Genomic DNA, 24167 nt, shown 5'->3' on the forward strand with positions numbered 1-24167 from the left:
AAACCTTTTTTAGAGCTCTGTACCTTAAAAGGAAAAACGGAATCCTTATAGGATCACTTTGTTGTCTGTCTGTCTGTCAAGAAACCTATAGGGCACTTCCCGTTAACCTAGAAATATGAATAACAAGCGCTTCGCTGCATTTACACTTGATGGCAAGTGATGGAGCGCACCTGACGAGCTGACCTACTGGGGCGGCGGTGATGGGTATATAGACTGTTGACTCATCAGCTCGTGTTTACAAATAGAAGGTTCGATACTAATCGCTGGGAAATCTGAATATGGCAGAGGTATTTGTCCTCACGAATCCCGAGGATCGCACTCGGCGGGCATGCGGCCCGCTGGAATGCAGCTCTGTACGGTGTACACGTGGGCATGCGGCCCGCTGGAATGCAGCTCTGTACGGTGTACACGTGGGCATGCGGCCCGCTGGAATGCAGCTCTGTACGGTGTACACGTGGGCATGCGGCCCGCTGGAATGCAGCTCTGTACGGTGTACACGTGGGCATGCGGCCCGCTGGAATGCAGCTCTGTACGGTGTACACGTGGGCATGCGGCCCGCTGGAATGCAGCTCTGTACGGTGTACACGTGGGCATGCGGCCCGCTGGAATGCAGCTCTGTACGGTGTACACGTGGGCATGCGGCCCGCTGGAATGCAGCTCTGTACGGTGTACACGTGGGCATGCGGCCCGCTGGAATGCAGCTCTGTACGGTGTACACGTGGGCATGCGGCCCGCTGGAATGCAGCTCTGTACGGTGTACACGTGGGCATGCGGCCCGCTGGAATGCAGCTCTGTACGGTGTACACGTGGGCATGCGGCCCGCTGGAATGCAGCTCTGTACGGTGTACACGTGGGCATGCGGCCCGCTGGAATGCAGCTCTGTACGGTGTACACGTGGGCATGCGGCCCGCTGGAATGCAGCTCTGTACGGTGTACACGTGGGCATGCGGCCCGCTGGAATGCAGCTCTGTACGGTGTACACGTGGGCATGCGGCCCGCTGGAATGCAGCTCTGTACGGTGTACACGTGGGCATGCGGCCCCGCTGGAATGCAGCTCTGTACGGTGTACACGTGGGCATGCGGCCCGCTGGAATGCAGCTCTGTACGGTGTACACGTGGGCATGCGGCCCGCTGGAATGCAGCTCTGTACGGTGTACACGTGGGCATGCGGCCCGCTGGAATGCAGCTCTGTACGGTGTACACGTGGGCATGCGGCCCGCTGGAATGCAGCTCTGTACGGTGTACACGTGGCATGCGGCCCGCTGGAATGCAGCTCTGTACGGTGTACACGTGGGCATGCGGCCCGCTGGAATGCAGCTCTGTACGGTGTACACGTGGGCATGCGGCCCGCTGGAATGCAGCTCTGTACGGTGTACACGTGGGCATGCGGCCCGCTGGAATGCAGCTCTGTACGGTGTACACGTGGGCATGCGGCCCGCTGGAATGCAGCTCTGTACGGTGTACACGTGGGCATGCGGCCCGCTGGAATGCAGCTCTGTTTGCTCGCTGGGGAGCAAATCCGTTCCGGACTCCGAAACCTTATTTTGAATAGTCCCTATGTAGTGTTCTATTCCAGTTTGTAGTTTGCGTCTAAGTACCTACTACTTAGGTAATTCCTGCGACAAAATCCGCAATTAGGCAACTTGTATCTGTAATCTGTGAACAATAAGGAACATGCATTTTCAAAACGATCAAAATCGGGTTTGTTGGTAATGGATTTTTATATATGGATCGGTTACAAGTTACAATGACTATTGCACCACGTTACGCTAATTATCCCGCTCCCACCTTAGACTGCATCGTCACTTACCATCAGGTGAGATTGCAGTCAAGGGCTAATCTGAATAAAAAAAAAAATTATATGAACGTTGGACATTTCCCTAACAGAAAAACTTTATTGTTTTATCAACAGATTCGAAATGATATCTCCTAATCCTTACCCAACTACAGCAAAATGCTCACGTTTTTAGTGTTCCGTACCTCAAAAGGAAAAACGGAACCCTTATAGGATCACTTTGAGAAGAAATCAAGCTTCCATCGAAAATCATCAAAATCGGTTGAACAGATGGATCGTGAAAAGCTAGCAGACAGACAGACACACTGTTGCATTTATAAATTAGTATGGATTATTATTAATCACTCCTCAGTCCTCACTGACACCACATTCGTATTTACATTGCACCCATGCGAAGCCGGGGCGGGTCGCTAGTGATTTTCTAAAATCCAAAATGACTTTGACTGTACCATGGCAAACAACATACAAACTAATTACATACAATAAAAGAAACATACTATGCAAAACACGAGTACCTGAAAACCCATATTAATACAATGATTATCGCAACAAAGGCTACGATAACAATGTTTAATCAAAGCAAAAGCACGCCATGCTAGTTGCTAGTTGCTACTGATATCGATTGCGTTTCTGTAATCAAAGTGTTGTGTTGTGTTGTGTTGTGTTGTGTTGTGTTGTGTTGTGTTGTGTGTCACGTCTGGCTGGTCCAGGATAATCTGCAGATGTTACACGATGAGAGAGGATTACTTACTAAACATATCATACTTATACCATGAAATGATCTGCTAGTTATAAGAATAGAATAGAATAGAATGTTTTTTTATTCATGTAAACTTTTTACAAGTACTTATGAATAGTCAGGTAGTTTTAATTTACCACTGGTTCGGAATGCCGTTCCTACCGAGAAGAACCAGCAAGAAACTCGGCTAAGGTAGTGATGCTCTTGATTATAATCCAAAATAGAGTTCCATAGTTCCAACAAGCATCCTGATTCCTATTGTACGGATTCCGTATAAAAAAGGAATAGTTTCCGTACAGAGACAGAATGGAATTGTTTGTCTGTCTGTCGAGACCCTGCTAGGAAATAGGGTATTTACCACCGCGATGGTCTAGATGGCAAGTGGTATTATTAAAGGGAAAAATTCGAAAACCATGAATTTGCAGTTAGGGAAAAAAGTGTTATTTTTATACGCTAGTATGGAAGTGTACTGTACATAGTGTTCAGTCGGCAGCCGCTCCCGCCAGTTGCTGCACTGCGTGCTGCGTGCTGCGTGCTGCGTGCTGCGTCGTGCGGTGCGCCGCCGCCCGGCTATTTCTGTTTGTTTACTAGCGCCTGATGACAAATAGTTGTGTCGCCGAATTCACGCTATCCGCTTATCTTTGAAACATTGTCTGCGTCCAGTAGGTACCTACAGAGAAAAAATTTTTTTACAAAAAAAAAACCGACTTCGATACACAAACACTAAAAATTGAAAAATAATTTAATTTATTACCGAATATATTATGTATATAAGAGTTAATATAGTTCCATAATAATATTTTTTGGGGTCGGTGCCAATGGGGTGCCATTGTGGAGTCTCATAAAAATATGAAGTCTAGACGATTCGCGCAGCTAAATTATTTTTCAATTTTTAGTGTTTGTGTATCCAAGTCGGTTTTTATTTTTTTTGTAAAAAAAAATTTATTTCACAATTTTTAGTGGCCCCATGGAATTATGCTATGACTGGTTAAAAATCTACTGTTTACTAAGCTATTACACTGATCGCGAGCAATTTACTCTTATCCGTTGAGGAGTTATCTATTAGTCTTATCCATTATCTATCTTCGAAGATGTTCCTCAGATCTTCACCAAATTTAAACGGGACCAACTTTGAAGTATACCCTTTCAAACAAAAAAAGAATTTTCAAAATCGGTCCAGGCGTCTTCGAGTAATCCGGTAACATACATTAAAAAAAATCCGACGAATTGAGAACCTCCTCCTTTTTTTGAAGTCTGTTAATAAACACCCCTCGCTCAACTACCCAGGTCTTCAGTGTTCTGTACCAGTTATTACAATAGTCAGAATGTTTGTTGCCAACGATTAGATGTAGATTGTAGAGTCCCTAGATCATAGATTAGACTGCAATTTAGTACATGCATAATGTGATTGTCAATGGAATGTTTTCAAAGAGCAGCCACCGGATCTGCTGCTGGCTGCAGGAGGAGCACTCCTCGCGAGGCCCGGCCACGCACTCCGAACCAGTGCTCGGTGCATTCTTCTTGTCCTCATCCTTGTCCGCTAACGAGCAGTTAGCCTCAACCATCTCTTCATGCTGACAGTCATGACTTTATAGATTAAACCTTCGTCGCAAACATACTTTTTTAGGGTTCCGTACATCACAAGGAAAAAAGGAACCCTTGTAGGATCACTCTGTTGTCTGTCTGTCTGTCGTGTCTGTCACGAAAACCTATAGGGTAGGTGCTTCCCGTTGACCTAGAATCATGAAATTTAGCAGGTAGCTATATTCTTATAGCACACGTAAGGGGAAAAATCCGAAAACCTTGATTTGTGGTTACATCACAAAAAATCTTTACTTTACTTGTACATTCTAAAACAGATTTTTATTTATTTTTATGCATTACAGCTTTTGATTTATCGTCCAAAATACAACTGCAGTACTCTCGGTGCGCGACTCCACTTCTGCACTTGGCCGGGTTTTTTTTAAACAATATGATAGCCATGTTAATACTGAACCGTGTATGAACGTGTTAATACTGAACCGTGTATGAACGTGTTAATACTGAACCGTGTATGAACGTGTTTATCGCGAAGTAAGTTTTACTGTCATGACTCATTTGTTATTCATTCACGTTCACGAGAAGTGAGAATCTAATGTAAACAAGCCGCTACCTAGTTACTTATCTGGGGACAAACCTGCCGCCTGCCATAGCGCCATAGCGCCATAGCGCCATAGCGCCATAGCGCCATAGCGCCATTCGCGGATATTATCTACTATTCACTAATATGTACAGGAATACCTATGTCATGAAGGCAAACTTATGGCTCTTATAATATTTGCAAAAACTCTACCACCAGTTTGGAAGCTAATTGTAAGGGATAAATGCACAAATACCAACTATGTGCCTGTAGGTACCCCCCCCCCCCCCCCCGCCGATAGTGCGATGCTCCGCGCTGGCCGGTCGCGGTAGAATGCAGACTATTTACGAAGTGCACCAGTGACTGCACCACCGCACCGGCGGCACACACTTGACGCATCTCCCTCACTCCCTATTACAAATTCAACCTTATTTCATTACAACTGGAGATGAAAATCCTATCCGCCAAAAAGGCACGCGTGGGCGCCCGGCGCGAGTGTTATCGGGAGTGGAGTGTGGACAGGTACACACTACACATACACACTACACACTACACATACACACTACACATACACAGGCTGCACGACGCACGTAGACACGTTATCCCAAATGTTGATCTCGATCGACGTGTGTTGTAATGCCGATACTTTGTAAATCGTGCATTGATTTCGAAGAATCGTCAATATGAACATTGTAACTGGTCAAAACCGGCCAAGTGCGAGTCAGACTCGCGCATCGTGGGTTCCGTATCATTACACTCGTATTTTTTGCTCATTTTTCACGATAAATCAAAAACTATCTAGACATATAAAAGGAAAAGGTGACTGTCTGACTGACTGATTTTTCTGACTTTAGTATGAAGTTCCGTCGCCAAAAAATGTGTGGGTTAAGTATAAGTGGTCACGTTAATAGGTACATCTACTAATAATAATTGAGTGCCCCGCAAAGTGATCCATGACTGTCGTCACCACTACGCTGAACTCGCCGAAGCTTTGTTGCTCCCGCGAGACTGGTGGACGCCGGCCGCGTCTCACCCGCGTCGCCCTGCATTACCTATGTCTATGGCTAGTGCCTACTGCCTACTGCCTAGCTGCCTACCCGGACGTAGTGACGTCACCGCGGTGCCCCATGGGTTTTTCTATTACGGCATCGTCGCGAGTCGCGACCAAAATTGAAATTCTAGAATAAATGTTACTAGAATAAACACTTATATGACAGCGTCAATACAGACAACTGCGCACTAGCAGATGTCTATGGAGTGTGGATGATGCTAGATCGTCTGCGAGAGGTCGAGACGCCCCGCACGTGCCCGCACGTCACCCGCACGTCACCCGCGCCGGGCTAGCGCGGAGGCTGTGCGGGTGTGTCTGTCGCAGGCTACGACGACGTTAGTATGTTATATTCTAACGACTGATCATCTACTCATTAGTACTGACCAAAATATTTACCTTAGTTAGATATCTAAAGACTTAGAAATCTCTCAAACTATTATTGCGTAACTTTAAGTTAATATAGTACAGTACGCGGCAGAAAATAATGTACATCGACCTTTAGAAAGAGATAGCGGTTTTGTAGAGCATTGTCTCTGTCGTTGAGAGTTGAGACCGACAAAACGTCACATAGATATTAGCGACAGAGACAACGCTGTACAAAGCCGAAATCTCATTGTAAAGGTCGATGTACATTATTTTGTGTACCTACCTACGAGCTTTGTGTTGTGGTAGCCAGTAGCCAGTAGCCAGTAGCCAGTAGCCAGTAGCCAGTAGCCAGTAGCCAGTAGCCAGTAGCCAGTAGCCAGTAGCCAGTAGCCAGTAGCCAGTAGCCAGTAGCCAGTAGCCAGTAGCCAGTAGCCAGTAGCCAGTAGCCAGTAGCCAGTTAGCCACGTTGACGGAAGTGGGCCGATCAAATGTTTGGCCACAACCTTATCGGTGTTTGTGAACGTTTTCCGCACAATTAGCGAATAGCGCCATTCGGACGATCGATACTCAATATAATTTGCGACACTTATAGTTTTGGCAGAGTGAACTAGAGTGAGGGAACTCTCGGTTTGACCCTGAATCGACGGTATTTCAAATATTAGGTTATGGTGACGTGAAATCAAAGAAAAATAGGGCTACCTGCGTCCAGGAGATAAGTGGGTTTGATAATAAAGTTATACATTTATATATATATATATATATATATATATGTATATATAGCTATATATGTATGTATATATATATATATGTATGTGTATATATATATATATACAGCTCAAGGTCGAAAAGTCTGTTGCAAATGCTCACTTTATGATGGTAGGTAGGTACGTCGACATATTGTAGTTGTAAAGATATGAGTACATATAGGTATAGTATCGATACCTATATGTACCGTTGGCTTCCTATTAAATAAAATAAAATAAAATAAAAATAAATAAATAATGCACTCGACTACACCGAACCGTCTGGTGGGAGGCTTCGGCCGTGGCTAGTTACCACCCTACCGGCAAAGCCGTGCCGCCAAGCGTTTTAGCGTTCCGGTACGATGCCGTGTAGAAACCAAAGGGGTATGGGTTTAATAAAAAACTGCCATACCCCTTCCAGGTTAGCCCGCTATCATCTTAGACTGCATCATCACCTACCACCAGGTGAGATTGCAGTCAAGGGCTATCTTGTATCTGAATAAATAAAATAAAACCCGTACCTATCTGTACTGTGGCACTAATATTATAAAGAGGAAAGCTTTGTGTGTTTGTATTCGATAAACTCTGAAACTACTGAACCGATTTTAATAATTCTTACACCATTAGAAAGCTATGTTATTCAAAAGTAACATAGGCTGCATAAATGACAGAATAGTATGTACCACAGGCGAAGTCGTGGGCAAGAGCTAGTGAGTAGATATAGTTGGTAGGTACATACATATATCATAAATGGCCGAATCGCGGATATCTAATCAGCTTCAATTTATCTAAACATTGTATGGTAGGTAAGTAGGTCCGTGCTACTCGCGTTTCCTATGCCTATTGCCTATTGCCTATTGCCTAGAGCGACTTGAGCATAAACAACATCATTCGAGTGAAGGACAACTTATTTACATCCACAGCCAGACAGCCAGACAGCCTAACGTGCGACAAGGCTATCTTGGCTAAGTACCCCTTTGTTCGTTGAATATTGGCTTTGTTCTCCAACAGCGCCCCCTGGCAATGTCATTCGACTGCCAAGAGAGCCTAGTCGCACTGCTCTGTAGCGCGCACTGGTGAGTGGTCACGTCACGAACAGTGCGTGTTGCCAGTGGTGAGTTGGTGACGTGGCCGCTAGCCCACGCTAGGGCCCAGGGGGCATGGACATGAGGAGGACAGTTGCGAAGCCGAAGTGGCAATGGCTCGAACGAGGCGCCGCCGCCGCCGCCGCCGCTGGGAGAATCGAATCATGACGATGGTTTAGACATGTTAGGAAAGGAATTTGAGTCATTATCACTTGGGAATTGACTGATTCAATGTTAAGATTGTACATTGAAGTATGATTTGAGTCACAGATATGACGACTGAGAGTTGAGACACACCAGTCAAATGTGGACAACTCTAATAATAACCCCGAGAGGCGGATCCGTTCATTCATCTCTATACATGAACAAAATGTTCACGCGCTAAATATGTGATTTTATCTTTCAAGGCGCGGCTTTATCTTACGCCGAATTTAGTGACTATGTTAGAACATCTTCTCTTAATATATAAATAGATCATGGTCATGACGACACACTTCCCACAATGGCGACAGATTACCTCCTCCCTGCCCGTATACCCGGAGTACCACCGAAACAAGAGTGAATAATGATTTTTAGGGCTCCGTACCTTAAAACGAAAAACGGAAAGCTTATAGGATCACTTTGTTGACTGTCTGTCTTTCTGTCAAGAAACGGTACTTCCCGTTGACCTAGAATCGTGAAATTTGGCAGGTATAGGTTTCTATTCATTTTTGCTTTATCGTGAACAAATATAAAAAAATACGACTGTAGCAAGGAACCCTCGGAGTGCGAGTCTGACTCGCACTCGGCTGGTTTAGTCTGGACTCTGGACCTGTTGGTGCAGAACTAATCGTCAGAGAATGCTGCGTCCGCTGCTCCGTGCTGGACGTGCTGGTCGTGCTGGTCGTGCTGGTCGTGCTGGTCGTGGCTGAAAAGCTGCGACAGTCATTATTATTATTTATTTATAACAATCTCAAGTGTGGTGATTTGCTGATGAGTTAATGGTATATTTGTTGCAATCATGCATATTAACGAACTAGCCTATGCCCGTGACTTCGTCCGCGTGGAATACACAAATACACAAATTTCGAACCCCTATTTCACCCCCTTAGGGGTTGTATTTTTAAAGATCCCTTAGCGGATGTCTACGCCATAATAGCTATCTGCATGCCAAATTTCAGCCCGATCTGTCCTGTAGTTTGAGCTGTGCGTTGGTAGATCAGTCAGTCAGTCAGTCACCTTTTCCTTTTATGTATATATTTAGATAGGGTGTCATCGTAAACAATATAGTCGTACAGCTGAGTCACGAGGTGACGTCACGGCACTGCCGCTGAATTGGGCGCAGTTTTTAACCGACTTCCAAAAAGGAGGTGGTTCTCAATTAGGCCCGTTCTTTTTATGGTCAGCCTTCCGTCCGTTGACGCGTCAGGCGAATGGCGATGTCGATTGTGTGCAAATAGACATGTTGACGTCGCCTTCCCCGGTAGTGCCAGTCGTGATGAACTGCCTACTACGTACCTATCTATTGTCGCAACACTTTCGCCACTAGGGCATATGGCCGTAGAGCCTGGCTGCGAAACGAGAGACTGGAAAGCGCGGCTTGCACCTCAACCTCTCGCGCTGTCTCCGGTAGCTGGCAGAGACTAGAGATCTCTCACAGTGACAAGTGCTTCCCTGTACACTTTTACTCTCTTTTCCTCTTTATTTAATTCGACGCGTCCTGATAGAGCTTTATTTCTGCTATGATATGTGTGATGTTGAGACGAAGAACATTTGACGCGCTGACTTTGTCTCAAACAAGGTGAACCAGTTAAATAGGTAAACAATACACGTGCGGCGGCGGCGGCGGCGGCGGCGGCGGCGGCGGCTCGGAGCTGCTCTTCCCGAAACAGCCGCTTTGTGCCGAAAGGGCACGGGGCGAAGGACGCGGCGGTCGATACTGTCTGTACACCGCCTTAGCGCGCCACCACCGCCACCGCATACAAACACAACAAACACTAACTCTATCGTTCGTTGAGTTCGTTGCAAGCCTCCTCACAGAGTAGGGCGCGTTTGAAACCCTCGTGTGACTTGTTATTGTTGTTGAAACAGACGAACAAAGTAATCAACACCACAAGTATGAAGTAGAGTGAATAGCACTGTATTTGGTGGGAGTAAGGTTCAATTCAACAACGTCGATGCTGCGACGTAAACAAGCGTACCTACATGATATTGATTCGGAGTTAGAGCACATGCACACGACGCGCGTCGTGCAGTGCACTGTGCGGTTCACGCGCCTCACACGCCGACGGTAAACCTTTACACACGTACAAACAATTAGTGGCGCGTATCAGCGATCGGCGCCGGCGACTCCTTCACAGTAGTACAGTGGAGTCGGACGAGACAACACTACTTACGCTGGCTTTATTACTGATTTAAAAAAAGAGAATATTTTCCCATAGAAAATATGTATTCCATCTCCTCAATTCTGATGCTGCAGGGGACCTGACCATTTTACCAGAGGATTTAGAAATGGTCGGATATTGCCGGCACCTAACAAGTAAAGACTTTATCGTTGAACTTATTGTCGCTTAGTTTTCTTTTCTAGCGTCGATAATATTATACAAACGCGATACAAATGAGCTTTGATTAGAACGCCTCTACGCGTACAAACCGCGCGTCTTCGGCGCGTTACAAATGCGCCGTGTGCGTAGGCCCTTACTGTTGGTGGACGAACTGATTAGTTAGGTTTAGTTGCTATACTAACTGACGTCTACGATACGAATCAAGTGGACCTATAGTACCTACCTAACTCAAAGCCAGAGTTTATAGTTAGATGGAGATAGATAGTTTTTCTTTATCTAACTTATGTAGTCGCGTCGGGTTATTCCCGTCGAGTCACACCCCCGTGTGTAACTGTGACACAAGGTGCCAACTATTCCAAAACATTCCCGAAACCCTGCGAGTGTGTAGTAGCCTCATAGCCCGATCGCCATGTCGACCTGTGGCGTATATAGCTGCTCGTGTGACGACGACGCGACGCGCGACGTGGCGATAAAACTGTTTGTTTACATACAAATGGTGTATTTTGGCGGCCGCCGATAGTGATATCATCATAACAGATATCAGTGAGGCGTCTTACATTGTAGCACTGCCGATACGCCGTGCACCCGCACACTACACCCCGCACAACAAACAGAGAAGTGCGGAAACCAGCCCCGGTGAGAACAAGAACATGCCGTACATGAACATAAATGGACGAGGGTTGATTTCTGAGACATGGTGTAAGGCCCACGTTGAAACAAATTGAATACAATAGTTTTGTAAGACACAATAGGCTACTTGACACTTTTTTTAAGTTGGTCTTAAATGGTTAATATTTATCCTATTATATCAAAAAAATTAACACTATATTTTTTTGCGCCCTAAAAACCGTAAAACTTTAATTTAAAAATATTTTTTTCTTAGACAGGTAAAAACACTGTCGGCCATGTTTGGCCGATAGATTATCTGTGCTCTGACGTCATGCATTTGTAAACAACAGCATAACCTCCCAAAGTTTAATAAACATGACTTCTATACTAGTTTACATGAAAAATATAGTAATTATCATTATTGTATCATCCGAGAAAGTAAAAAACGCATCGATAAAGACCACAGGAAAGTTGTGGATTAGAGTGCCCAGTGAAATAAATATACGTAACACGCAAAGAGTTGCTTAAAGGGATTCTATATGACTAACGACTTCAACCCAAATTTATTTTTGCAAAGATCACTTTGTTGTAAGTCTTACTTAATAACTTATTCAATTTATAAAGAGAAAACGATATTTTTTTACGTTTACTATGAGTTTTTAGAAATATATAAAAACTAGCTTATGCACGTGACTTCGCCCGCGTGGACTTCATAAATTTCAAACCTCCATTTAACCCACTCAGGGGTGGAATTTCAAAAAATCCTTTCCTAGTGGATACCTTCTCTTTACCTACAAAGAACACACCCACCAAATTTCATGTATCTAGGACCAGCTGTTTAGGCTGTGCGTTGATATATAAGTTAGTCAGGACTCTAAATTTTATATATATGGATATGCGCGTGACATAGGGATGACATTTCTTTGTTTACATATTTAATGACGTCACATCATGGCTGACAGCGTTTTCTGCGTTTCAAATAAAAATAAAAACTGTATTTTTTTAAATTGGATTTATATATCCATCCTGCGTTTTTAATAATTGTTATTGATATATTTCGTTGTCTTAAGCAAAATACTATAATAAATAATCATTTATTGGACGAAATTAGATATGAGTCAAGTAGCCTATTAGCTATTGCGAATGTCTGCAGCAGACTCGTAGACTCGTAGAGAGTGTTGGCTGGCTGTGGCTACCTGTTGCAAGCCGAGATCTGTACGGTGACGTCATAGATGCTCTACCGGCGACCGTATCTACTTGACACTAATATGCTGTCTAGATGTCCGCCTACTTGTAGGTTCAGCTCAACCAGTTTCGGAGATCAGATGGAAGTCAGGCGTGTCACTCTGTAGTCTGTACGGAGTAGAAAAAGAAACAACACTAAATTGTATGAAGTAGAATTGGAGCTCGTGACCTTGTAGCAGTAGTTGTTATGATCGGCGCCAAACTAACTTGACCCCTCCGACGTACACCGCAGTAGGTGTGAGATGCGATCCCATACTAACTGGAGCTCGTGACCTTGTAGCAGTAGTTGTTATGATCGGCGCCAAACTAACTTGACCCCTCCGACGTACACCGCAGTAGGTGTGAGATGCGATCCCATACTAACTGGAGCTCGTGACCTTGTAGCAGTAGTTGTTATGATCGGCGCCAAACTAACTTGACCCCTCCGACGTACACCGCAGTAGGTGTGAGATGCGATCCCATACTAACTGGAGCTCGTGACCTTGTAGCAGTAGTTGTTATGATCGGCGCCAAACTAACTTGACCCCTCCGACGTACACCGCAGTAGGTGTGAGATGCGATCCCATACTAACTGGAGCTCGTGACCTTGTAGCAGTAGTTGTTATGATCAGCGCCAAACTAACTTGACCCCTCCGACGTACACCGCAGTAGGTGTGAGATGCGATCCCATACTAACTGGAGCTCGTGACCTTGTAGCAGTAGTTGTTATGATCGGCGCCAAACTAACTTGACCCCTCCGACGTACACCGCAGTAGGTGTGAGATGCGATCCCATACTAACTGGAGCTCGTGACCTTGTAGCAGTAGTTGTTATGATCGGCGCCAAACTAACTTGACCCCTCCGACGTACACCGCAGTAGGTGTGAGATGCGATCCCATACTAACTGGAGCTCGTGACCTTGTAGCAGTAGTTGTTATGATCGGCGCCAAACTAACTTGACCCCTCCGACGTACACCGCAGTAGGTGTGAGATGCGATCCCATACTAACTGGAGCTCGTGACCTTGTAGCAGTAGTTGTTATGATCGGCGCCAAACTAACTTGACCCCTCCGACGTACACCGCAGTAGGTGTGAGATGCGATCCCATACTAACTGGAGCTCGTGACCTTGTAGCAGTAGTTGTTATGATCGGCGGCAAACTAACTTGACCCCTCCGACGTACACCGCAGTAGGTGTGAGATGCGATCCCATACTAACTGGAGCTCGTGACCTTGTAGCAGTAGTTGTTATGATCGGCGGCAAACTAACTTGACCCCTCCGACGTACACCGCAGTAGGTGTGAGATGCGATCCCATACTAACTGGAGCTCGTGACCTTGTAGCAGTAGTTGTTATGATCGGCGGCAAACTAACTTGACCCCTCCGACGTACACCGCAGTAGGTGTGAGATGCGATCCCATACTAACTGGAGCTCGTGACCTTGTAGCAGTAGTTGTTATGATCGGCGCCAAACTAACTTGACCCCTCCGACGTACACCGCAGTAGGTGTGAGATGCGATCCCATACTAACTGGAGCTCGTGACCTTGTAGCAGTAGTTGTTATGATCGGCGGCAAACTAACTTGACCCCTCCGACGTACACCGCAGTAGGTGTGAGATGCGATCCCATACTAACTGGAGCTCGTGACCTTGTAGCAGTAGTTGTTATGATCGGCGGCAAACTAACTTGACCCCTCCGACGTACACCGCAGTAGGTGTGAGATGCGATCCCATACTAACTGGAGCTCGTGACCTTGTAGCAGTAGTTGTTATGATCGGCGCCAAACTAACTTGACCCCTCCGACGTACACCGCAGTAGGTGTGAGATGCGATCCCATACTAACTGGAGCTCGTGACCTTGTAGCAGTAGTTGTTATGATCGGCGGCAAACTAACTTGACCCCTCCGACGTACACCGCAGTAGGTGTGAGATACTAACTGGAGCTTGGACCTGTTACAGCCGCGAGTGGCGCCAGGGCGGCTTAATTGTTTTGTTTATTACTAGCTTATGCTCGCGACTTCGTCCGCTTGGACTACCTACACATACACTACAAACTCCTATTTCACCCCCTTAGGGATTGAATTTTCAAAAATACTATACCTACTATACGATACCTACGTCATAATAGCTATCTGCATGCCAAATTTCAGTCCGATCCGTCCAGTAGTTTGAGCTGTGCGTTGATAGATCAGTCAGTCAGTCACCATTTCATTTTATATATTTAGATTATGTACTTACGTACCATTTATTGCTTTACATACCTATATACCAATAGTCTCGACCAACCGACCAACCAACCAACCAACCAACCAACCAACCGACCAACCAACCAACCAACCAACCAACCAACCAACCAACCAACCGACCAACCACCGTACGACCGTACCAGCCGATGCTTTTTTTTCATTATTCAGATACAAGTTAGCCCTTGACTGCAATCTCACCAGTCACCTGGTGGTAAGTGATGATGCAGTCTAAGATGGGAGCGGGCGTAGGAACCTGGAAGGGGTACAGCAGTTTTTACCCCTATGGTTTCAACAATTTTATTTTTCCTCATAGTAAGTTGTCGTAAAGGTCTCAACCGACAGACGCCTACAGCTGGACGTCGCCCTACATCCAGCTTTGGGATCCTCCAACAATGCGTTTTCCGCTAGGGGCTAGCTAGTAGCTCGGTGGGTACTGGCACGGCTACAGGCTCCTTGAGCTATCAGCCGGCAGACAACTACCTCCCTTGTATTATTGCTCTAAGCTCTCTCCGTTCTGTCAATCCTGCGCCATTACGGTAGAATGCCAGCCACAATGTCCCGATCGCAATCACCCTACTGATGATGGTGTCAGATGGTAAGTATTGACATTGTTGGCGTGTTGGTGCTCAGTGCTCACTACGGATTGTTTATGTTTAGTTTGTGCGAACTGCAACGCAATACGCATCGTGTACTTGAAGATAACTGATCATTTCATCTGAAGTATTTGTTTACTTCATTACTAGCGGATTGTTCACTGTTCGGTTTCAAATTGCATTTATTAATTGTGCACGTAAAATAGTCAGGCAGTGGCCAATAAACGATGAACTGGTGACTGAGGTAGACGTGTTTCCTTCCCCTGAAGGCCAACCCGAGTGGACCTCATTGCAATAACCATTCGCGTTCTGTTGTGTTCTCAAGATATGAAGTTCAGATGTTTGGAGCGTACTTGTTGTCATGGATAGGGTCAGTATGACGTTAGAGCTTAGGTAGATTATATTATCGCCTTTAATTAAAAAAAGTAAACAATAAACAGATATATGTCGGCTTCTGGAAGTTAGACTTTTTGCACCCGTCGGATCTATCGGGAACCTAACACTGGAATTCATAGTCAAGATAGGGGCCTCTTTAGACGATAATTCGGCGACATGTGTCATATTCAACATTTGTGTAATGTATTTAAGATTGAATTTGACGTCATGTCAACCGAATGGTCCCCTAAAGAAGCCCCTATCTTGACTGTCTATGAAGTCCAGTGTAAGTCAGGGACAAGTTGTGTTTTGTTCGCCATGTCCTCCTAACAGTTCAATATTGTGTCACATTGTATCGGAGTTGCATGCTCGGGTTTCCACGCGTCAGATTTGTTCCTGGCCTGAAGCGGTTGATGTTGACAACGGGGACGACCCGTGACCCTAATCTAATGTTTGCTTTGTAGTTGCTGCAACTCAATATCGCTTCGCGGCCAAATTTACCCGACTACCGCCCCTTCTTCTGAAGTTGGTCTGTAATAGGGAGGCGTACATTCTCACTCGCCATGTCGTCGCCACACGTGACATACACCTCCCCACTCCCCACTCCCCACTCCCCACTCTCCACTCGCAGGTGACACTTGGATCGATCTCCACTACCACTAACTACTGTGTTTGTTGTCTGTGAATTTAACGTGAAAGTCGACAGCACACAGCCAGTGCACTATTCTAAGTAAATGTCATAAACTTGATAGCAGCGCCCCATTCGTTTGTAGGCTTGGATGTTGGATTCGTTTGGAGGCTACTTCCGGCCACAGAACAATTCCCCATAGTATGTGTAGGGGCTTAGATGATCTGCGCCCTTATGTGCCTTTCTATAATATCTATAATATGTATAGAAATTCTATGCTTTTCATATTCCTTCAGGAGGGACCCTGAAAAAATATTAGTAAGGGTTTCGGGTATAAAATAATAATTGTCTATGTAGCGGTAACAGGGTTTCTCACACTGTGTCACAGGTTTAATAGTTTCTGAATGGAACAGCTGTGATTTACAGATGTACAGAAGAGCTGGATATGCGGGTTTCTATGTTTAGGATGACATAAATGCTTTTCAATAAGTTTAGAAAAAAAACTCAGTGTTAAAAACTCGTTTTCCCTCTTTCCAGATGTACTCTCCGCTTTCCATCCACCAACATCCGGCTGGACTTCCAGTCGCTGGTGGAGGAGAGCGGCGGCGGCGGCGGCGGCGCGGGCCCGCCGCTGCCGCCGCTGCGCATCTCCATCCCCATGGACAACGACGCCCGCAGCCCCGCGCCCTCCCCCACCGGTGAGCACTGCCCTAGGCCGCCCTAGGACAGCGAGAAATCCAATCTATTCGCACGAAACCATTTTGTCTAACGATTCTGACACGAAGCGTAAAGTTATGGAACGTTTTTCGAGCGCGGCGTTCTTCTATCTAGATCTCATCCGTAGATTAATTATCGGTCTCGCTCCGCTCTGCATCTCATCGTTACTTTCATCTAAGCATATTACATCTAAAATCTGGAGAAGAATGCAGAATTTTCAAATTTCCAATAGGCGGTGAAGAAGATTCAAGCAATTTCTGGTACTCGATTGTTTCCTAGTCGCATAACTTGTACCTAGTGATTTGGTGATGAAAACTTCCCTTGCCCTTTATTTGCAGGCACCATTAGCGCCACGAACAGTTGTCCGACGTCGCCGCGCGGCGCGGGCTCCTCGGGGCGCCGCCACCCCGACCTGGGGCTCGTGGCGCAGTACGCGGCGCTGGCGGAGCATCGCCCCAACTCCAACGGCACTGCGGTGAGTGTCCCCCTGTCTATGTCGGCATCCTGGTATCTGCGCCACGAACAGTTGTCCGACGTCGCCTCGGGGCGCCGCCACCCCGACCTGGGGCTCGTGGCGCAGTACGCGGCGCTGGCGGAGCATCGCCCCAACTCCAACGGCACTGCGGTGAGTGTCCCCCTGTCTATGTCGGCATCCTGGTATCTGCGCCACGAACAGTTGTCCGACGTCGCCTCGGGGCGCCGCCACCCCGACCTGGGGCTCGTGGCGCAGTACGCGGCGCTGGCGGAGCATCGCCCCAACTCCAACGGCACTGCGGTGAGTGTCCCCCTGTCTATGTCGGCATCCTGGTATCTGCGCCACGAACAGTTGTCCGACGTCGCCTCGGGGCGCCGCCACCCCGACCTGGGGCTCGTGGCGCAGTACGCGGCGCTGGCGGAGCATCGCCCCAACTCCAACGGCACTGCGGTGAGTGTCCCCCTGTCTATGTCGGCATCCTGGTATCTGCGCCACGAACAGTTGTCCGACGTCGCCTCGGGGCGCCGCCACCCCGACCTGGGGCTCGTGGCGCAGTACGCGGCGCTGGCGGAGCATCGCCCCAACTCCAACGGCACTGCGGTGAGTGTCCCCCTGTCTATGTCGGCATCCTGGTATCTGCGCCACGAACAGTTGTCCGACGTCGCCTCGGGGCGCCGCCACCCCGACCTGGGGCTCGTGGCGCAGTACGCGGCGCTGGCGGAGCATCGCCCCAACTCCAACGGCACTGCGGTGAGTGTCCCCCTGTCTATGTTGGCATCCTGGTATCTGCGCCACGAACAGTTGTCCGACGTCGCCTCGGGGCGCCGCCACCCCGACCTGGGGCTCGTGGCGCAGTACGCGGCGCTGGCGGAGCATCGCCCCAACTCCAACGGCACTGCGGTGAGTGTCCCCCTGTCTATGTCGGCATCCTGGTATCTGCGCCACGAACAGTTGTCCGACGTCGCCTCGGGGCGCCGCCACCCCGACCTGGGGCTCGTGGCGCAGTACGCGGCGCTGGCGGAGCATCGCCCCAACTCCAACGGCACTGCGGTGAGTGTCCCCTTGTCTATGTTGGCATCCTGGTGGACTCCTCAATCTTTCTATTAAATACCTTTGCTCTATTCCTTGAAATGTTTTAGGACTTGGAGACTACCTTGTACCTAGTCTTCGGTTAGATTCCCAAGTTTTCATGGTGCAAGTAGAGAAAATCAATGTAGACTAGACATAGAAATCAGTGCAGAAAATCTTCGCTTTTCATGTTTGTACCATTTTTGTCTTTCAGGCTTCATCCACGTCAGATTCTGGGTTCAACTCTCGGGACGCGAGGGATCGCGATCATCGGGAAGGTCGCGATGACGCCAAGCCACCCTACAGGTATAGCTTTCATGACCTTCCCAACCCGACCGTGCCAAAGAGATCCATGGTGTACTTTAATGTAGTCTGTTTCTGTGTCCGCAGCTACGCGCAGCTGATCGTGCAAGCGGTGGCGTCGGCGCAGGACAAGCAGCTGACGCTGAGCGGCATCTACAGCTACATCACCAAGCACTACCCCTACTACCGCACCGCAGACAAGGGCTGGCAGAACTCGATACGTCACAATCTGTCGCTGAACCGGTGAGTGGAGTCTGTGTCTATGTCCGCAGCTACGCGCAGCTGATCGTGCAAGCGGTGGCGTCGGCGCAGGACAAGCAGCTGACGCTGAGCGGCATCTACAGCTACATCACCAAGCACTACCCCTACTACCGCACCGCAGACAAGGGCTGGCAGAACTCGATACGTCACAATCTGTCGCTGAACCGGTGAGTGGAGTCTGTGTCTATGTCCGCAGCTACGCGCAGCTGATCGTGCAAGCGGTGGCGTCGGCGCAGGACAAGCAGCTGACGCTGAGCGGCATCTACAGCTACATCACCAAGCACTACCCCTACTACCGCACCGCAGACAAGGGCTGGCAGAACTCGATACGTCACAATCTGTCGCTGAACCGGTGAGTGGAGTCTGTGTCTATGTCCGCAGCTACGCGCAGCTGATCGTGCAAGCGGTGGCGTCGGCGCAGGACAAGCAGCTGACGCTGAGCGGCATCTACAGCTACATCACCAAGCACTACCCCTACTACCGCACCGCAGACAAGGGCTGGCAGAACTCGATACGTCACAATCTGTCGCTGAACCGGTGAGTGGAGTCATGTGACGCAGCATAAACATTTCTCCTAATTTCTCAATCCTGGTGCTGCAGGGTCCTTTTAAGCTGTGGGGATTAGGTACTGCTAATTGTGGATTGGTATTCTACGTACTTTGTCATTGAACTCCAGGTCCCAACTCCTCAATTCTGATATGGGACCTTAGTTGTGGGAATTCAGGGATTTTTGTTGTGAATTGGTATTCTAGACACCAAGTTTTGACTTTGGCTTTGAAGTTCAGGTCCCAACTCCTCACTCATGATGCTGGCTTAACCGTATGTGCTGCTGCTGACCTTAGTGGTTGGGATTCAGGTTTCAGGGATTGTTGATTGTGAATTGGTATTCTAGACACCAAGTTTTGATTTTGGCTTTGAAGTTCAGGTCTTAACGCCTCAATCATGATGCTGGCTTAACCGTATGTGCTGCTGCTGACCTTAGTGGTTGGGATTCAGGTTTCAGGGATTGTTGATTGTGAATTGGTATTCTAGACACCAAGTTTTGACTTTGGCTTTGAAGTTCAGGTCTTAACGCCTCAATCATGATGCTGGCTTAACCGTATGTGCTGCTGCTGACCTTAGTGGTTGGGATTCAGGTTTCAGGGATTGTTGATTGTGAATTGGTATTCTAGACACCAAGTTTTGATTTTGGCTTTGAAGTTCAGGTCTTAACGCCTCAATCATGATGCTGGCTTAACCGTATGTGCTGCTGCTGACCTTAGTGGTTGGGATTCAGGTTTCAGGGATTGTTGATTGTGAATTGGTATTCTAGACACCAAGTTTTGATTTTGGCTTTGAAGTTCAGGTCTTAACGCCTCACTCATGATGCTGGCTTAACCGTATGTGCTGCTGCTGACCTTAGTGGTTGGGATTCAGGTTTCAGGGATTGTTGATTGTGAATTGGTATTCTAGACACCAAGTTTTGATTTTGGCTTTGAAGTTCAGGTCTTGCGCCTCAATCATGATGCTGGCTTAACCTTATATGCTGCTGCTGACCTTAGCAGTTGGGATTCAGGTTTCAGGGACTGTTGATTGTGAATTGGTATTCTAGACACCAAGTTTTGACTTTGGCTTTGAAGTTCAGGTCTTAACGCCTCAATCATGATGCTGGCTTAACCGTATGTGCTGCTGCTGACCTTAGTGGTTGGGATTCAGGTTTCAGGGATTGTTGATTGTGAATTGGTATTCTAGACACCAAGTTTTGATTTTGGCTTTGAAGTTCAGGTCTTAACGCCTCAATCATGATGCTGGCTTAACCGTATGTGCTGCTGCTGACCTTAGTGGTTGGGATTCAGGTTTCAGGGATTGTTGATTGTGAATTGGTATTCTAGACACCAAGTTTTGATTTTGGCTTTGAAGTTCAGGTCCCAACTCCTCACTCATGATGCTGGCTTAACCGTATGTGCTGCTGCTGACCTTAGTGGTTGGGATTCAGGTTTCAGGGATTGTTGATTGTGAATTGGTATTCTAAACACCAAGTTTTGACTTTGGCTTTGAAGTTCAGGTCTTAACGCCTCACTCATGATGCTGGCTTAACCGTATGTGCTGCTGCTGACCTTAGTGGTTGGGATTCAGGTTTCAGGGATTGTTGATTGTGAATTGGTATTCTAAACACCAAGTTTTGACTTTGGCTTTGAAGTTCAGGTCCCAACTCCTCACTCATGATGCTGGCTTAACCGTATGTGCTGCTGCTGACCTTAGTGGTTGGGATTCAGGTTTCAGGGATTGTTGATTGTGAATTGGTATTCTAGACACCAAGTTTTGATTTTGGCTTTGAAGTTCAGGTCTTAACGCCTCAATCATGATGCTGGCTTAACCTTATGTGCTGCTGCTGACCTTAGCAGTTGGGATTCAGGTTTCAGGGACTGTTGATTGTGAATTGGTATTCTAGACACCAAGTTTTGACTTTGGCTTTGAAGTTCAGGTTCCAATTCTACAATCCTGTCGGTGGCCATCAGGATTACATTATCATACTTATTGAAGAAATTCTGTTTATACTTTGTAGTGGCGTCTGAAGTCGGTCTTTATAATTTATTTGTATTTCTGTGCAGCTATTTCATCAAAGTGCCGCGCAGTCAAGAGGAGCCGGGCAAAGGCAGCTTCTGGCGCATCGACCCTCAGAGTGAGGGCAAGCTGATCGAGCTGGCCTTCCGCCCGCGGCGTCCGCGCGGCGTGCAGTTCCGTGCCCCCTTCGGCCTCTCCTCCAGGTAGTAGTGGCGACAGCTTCTGGCGCATCGACCCTCAGAGTGAGGGCAAGCTGATCGAGCTGGCCTTCCGCCCGCGGCGTCCGCGCGGCGTGCAGTTCCGTGCCCCCTTCGGCCTCTCCTCCAGGTAGTAGTGGCGACAGCTTCTGGCGCATCGACCCTCAGAGTGAGGGCAAGCTGATCGAGCTGGCCTTCCGCCCGCGGCGTCCGCGCGGCGTGCAGTTCCGTGCCCCCTTCGGCCTCTCCTCCAGGTAGTAGTGGCGACAGCTTCTGGACCCAGGGCTCTCCAGACCTTTCCTATGACATTCCCACGGAATCCTACAAAATGTATGATCCTGAGCTGAATATCCACTTCCCCTACATGTCAATGAGCAACTGCAATTGTTTGGTCGTGTTGCAGGAGCGCGCCCACGTCGCCGTCGGCGGTGGGCATGTCGGGGCTGGTGACGCCCGAGGAGCTGTCGCGCGAGCCCACGCCCGACCTGTTCACCGGCGAGGAGCACGAGCAGGTGCGTGTCGCTTGTGTATCCGCATTGGAACATGTCGCAATGCATGCATGGGAATTACTTCCTAGGTTTTAGGATGCTGATTACAGAAATGACGTCCATTTTTTGACTGACTTCCAAAAAGTCGGATTTTCTCAATTCGGACGTTTTTCTTCTTTCTAAGCATGTACAAATAGTTTTTTACTCGTGTTTGATTGTTTGACTACATAAGAAGCAATGACTACATAATTGAGCTTCAAGTCCCATCTCCTCAACCCTGATGATGCAGGGTGCTGACTCCTAGGTCGTGAAGATTTAGGAACTGTTGATGGTGAATTTATATTTTAGGTACCAAGCAACAACTTCATGGTTAAACTCCAAGACCCAACTCCTCAACCCTGATGATGCAGGGTACGGACTCCTAAGCCGATAGCAAATGATATGTACATGTGTCGTCAGGCGGGGCAGCAGCGGCTCAGCAACAACGGCAACAGCAGCAGCCAGTCGACGCAGTACCTGTTCCCTCAGCGCAGCACCGTCAGCCAGAGCGCGCCCGGCTCGCCCGGTATGTACATGTGTCGTCAGGCGGGGCAGCAGCGGCTCAGCAACAACGGCAACAGCAGCAGCCAGTCGACGCAGTACCTGTTCCCTCAGCGCAGCACCGTCAGCCAGAGCGCGCCCGGCTCGCCCGGTATGTACATGTGTCGTCAGGCGGGGCAGCAGCGGCTCAGCAACAACGGCAACAGCAGCAGCCAGTCGACGCAGTACCTGTTCCCTCAGCGCAGCACCGTCAGCCAGAGCGCGCCCGGCTCGCCCGGTATGTACATGTGTCGTCAGGCGGGGCAGCAGCGGCTCAGCAACAACGGCAACAGCAGCAGCCAGTCGACGCAGTACCTGTTCCCTCAGCGCAGCACCGTCAGCCAGAGCGCGCCCGGCTCGCCCGGTATGTACATGTGTCGTCAGGCGGGGCAGCAGCGGCATCTGACGTGTTGCGGTTACAGACCGGTACCTGCGGCCTCAGCCTTGCCTAGTGCGAACGGGGAGTACCACCTCCTGTGCTGTGCTCTCCTGGTACTTCATTCTTGTAAGCTACAGTTGGTGTCACGGCAAAAGGCTTCCGATGTTGAACTTGTTGACTACCGGTATATCTAAGCGCTGAAGCGCTGATACGAAAACGCCACCATGTCAGTCCGTATACAGGACCACACTACGAGACCAATCCGATTGCAGCGGGGAGTTGGACAGGGAGACGTTATCTCCCCGAAGCTATACCGCAGCTTTGGAAGACATGTTGCTTCTGGATTGGAACGGACTTGGCATTAACCTCAAGGAGTACATCACCCACCTTCGATTTGCCGATCACATAGTCGTTATTGCGGAGACTGGAAGACCTCGGCAGAGCTTCTCAGCAGGTGAGCCGAACAATGAACATGCGAGTACTTGTTCGTGAATTGCCCCAAACAATAATTTCTCGATTCAGTGTTTTTTTAAGGCAAGGGTCAGTAAAAATGGTAGAAATTGATAGTACTGCTTAAGACGATTCACGCCACGCCGCCACGGCGCCACGGCGCCACGGCTCTATAACCACAAACATTTCACCGTCTACATATCGTGTAGAATATCGACAGTTGGGCAACTCATGGGTTGTTGTTACTGATACAATTGATAAACTGATATTTCCCTTCGATAGCTGATTTATTGATAATAATATGATATTGATAATGATAATGAGTGCGGTTCGTGGTGCACTGGCCAGTGTTCGCTGGTTGCTGACGCGCGTGTGTTGTCGCAGGCGCGGGGCTGGTGATGGCTGGCCACCACATCACCGTGGTCACCAACGGCGCGGGCGGCGAGAGAGAAGGTACGAACACGTCCGGTACGATGCCACGTCCAAGCTGTGCTGTGAGGAGGTCAGAGCTAAGTACGTGGGTGAGATGTGCCGTGCGTGTGATGACGACAGTAGGGAGAGCACGGGCGTCCGTAGCTGCCCTCAGGAGCAAT

The 24167-nt window shown here is 48.1% G+C and overlaps 1 protein-coding gene across 1 annotated transcript in view; it reads left to right on the plus strand.

The window, feature by feature from the left end:
• Positions 1-24167, plus strand: part of FoxK (forkhead box K) — a 34209-nt gene that overhangs the window by 8101 nt on the left and 1941 nt on the right. The window contains exons 2-9 of the mRNA XM_034974866.2: positions 16651-16811; positions 17169-17305; positions 18588-18679; positions 18764-18919; positions 21529-21684; positions 22082-22190; positions 22626-23109; positions 23959-24027. Coding sequence (XP_034830757.1) covers positions 16651-16811; positions 17169-17305; positions 18588-18679; positions 18764-18919; positions 21529-21684; positions 22082-22190; positions 22626-23109; positions 23959-24027 — 1364 coding nt within the window. The remainder of the gene's footprint in view (positions 1-16650; positions 16812-17168; positions 17306-18587; positions 18680-18763; positions 18920-21528; positions 21685-22081; positions 22191-22625; positions 23110-23958; positions 24028-24167) is intronic.

This window comes from Maniola hyperantus, chromosome 13 (genome assembly GCF_902806685.2).
Source record: "Maniola hyperantus chromosome 13, iAphHyp1.2, whole genome shotgun sequence".
Classification (NCBI taxonomy): domain Eukaryota; kingdom Metazoa; phylum Arthropoda; class Insecta; order Lepidoptera; family Nymphalidae; genus Maniola; species Maniola hyperantus.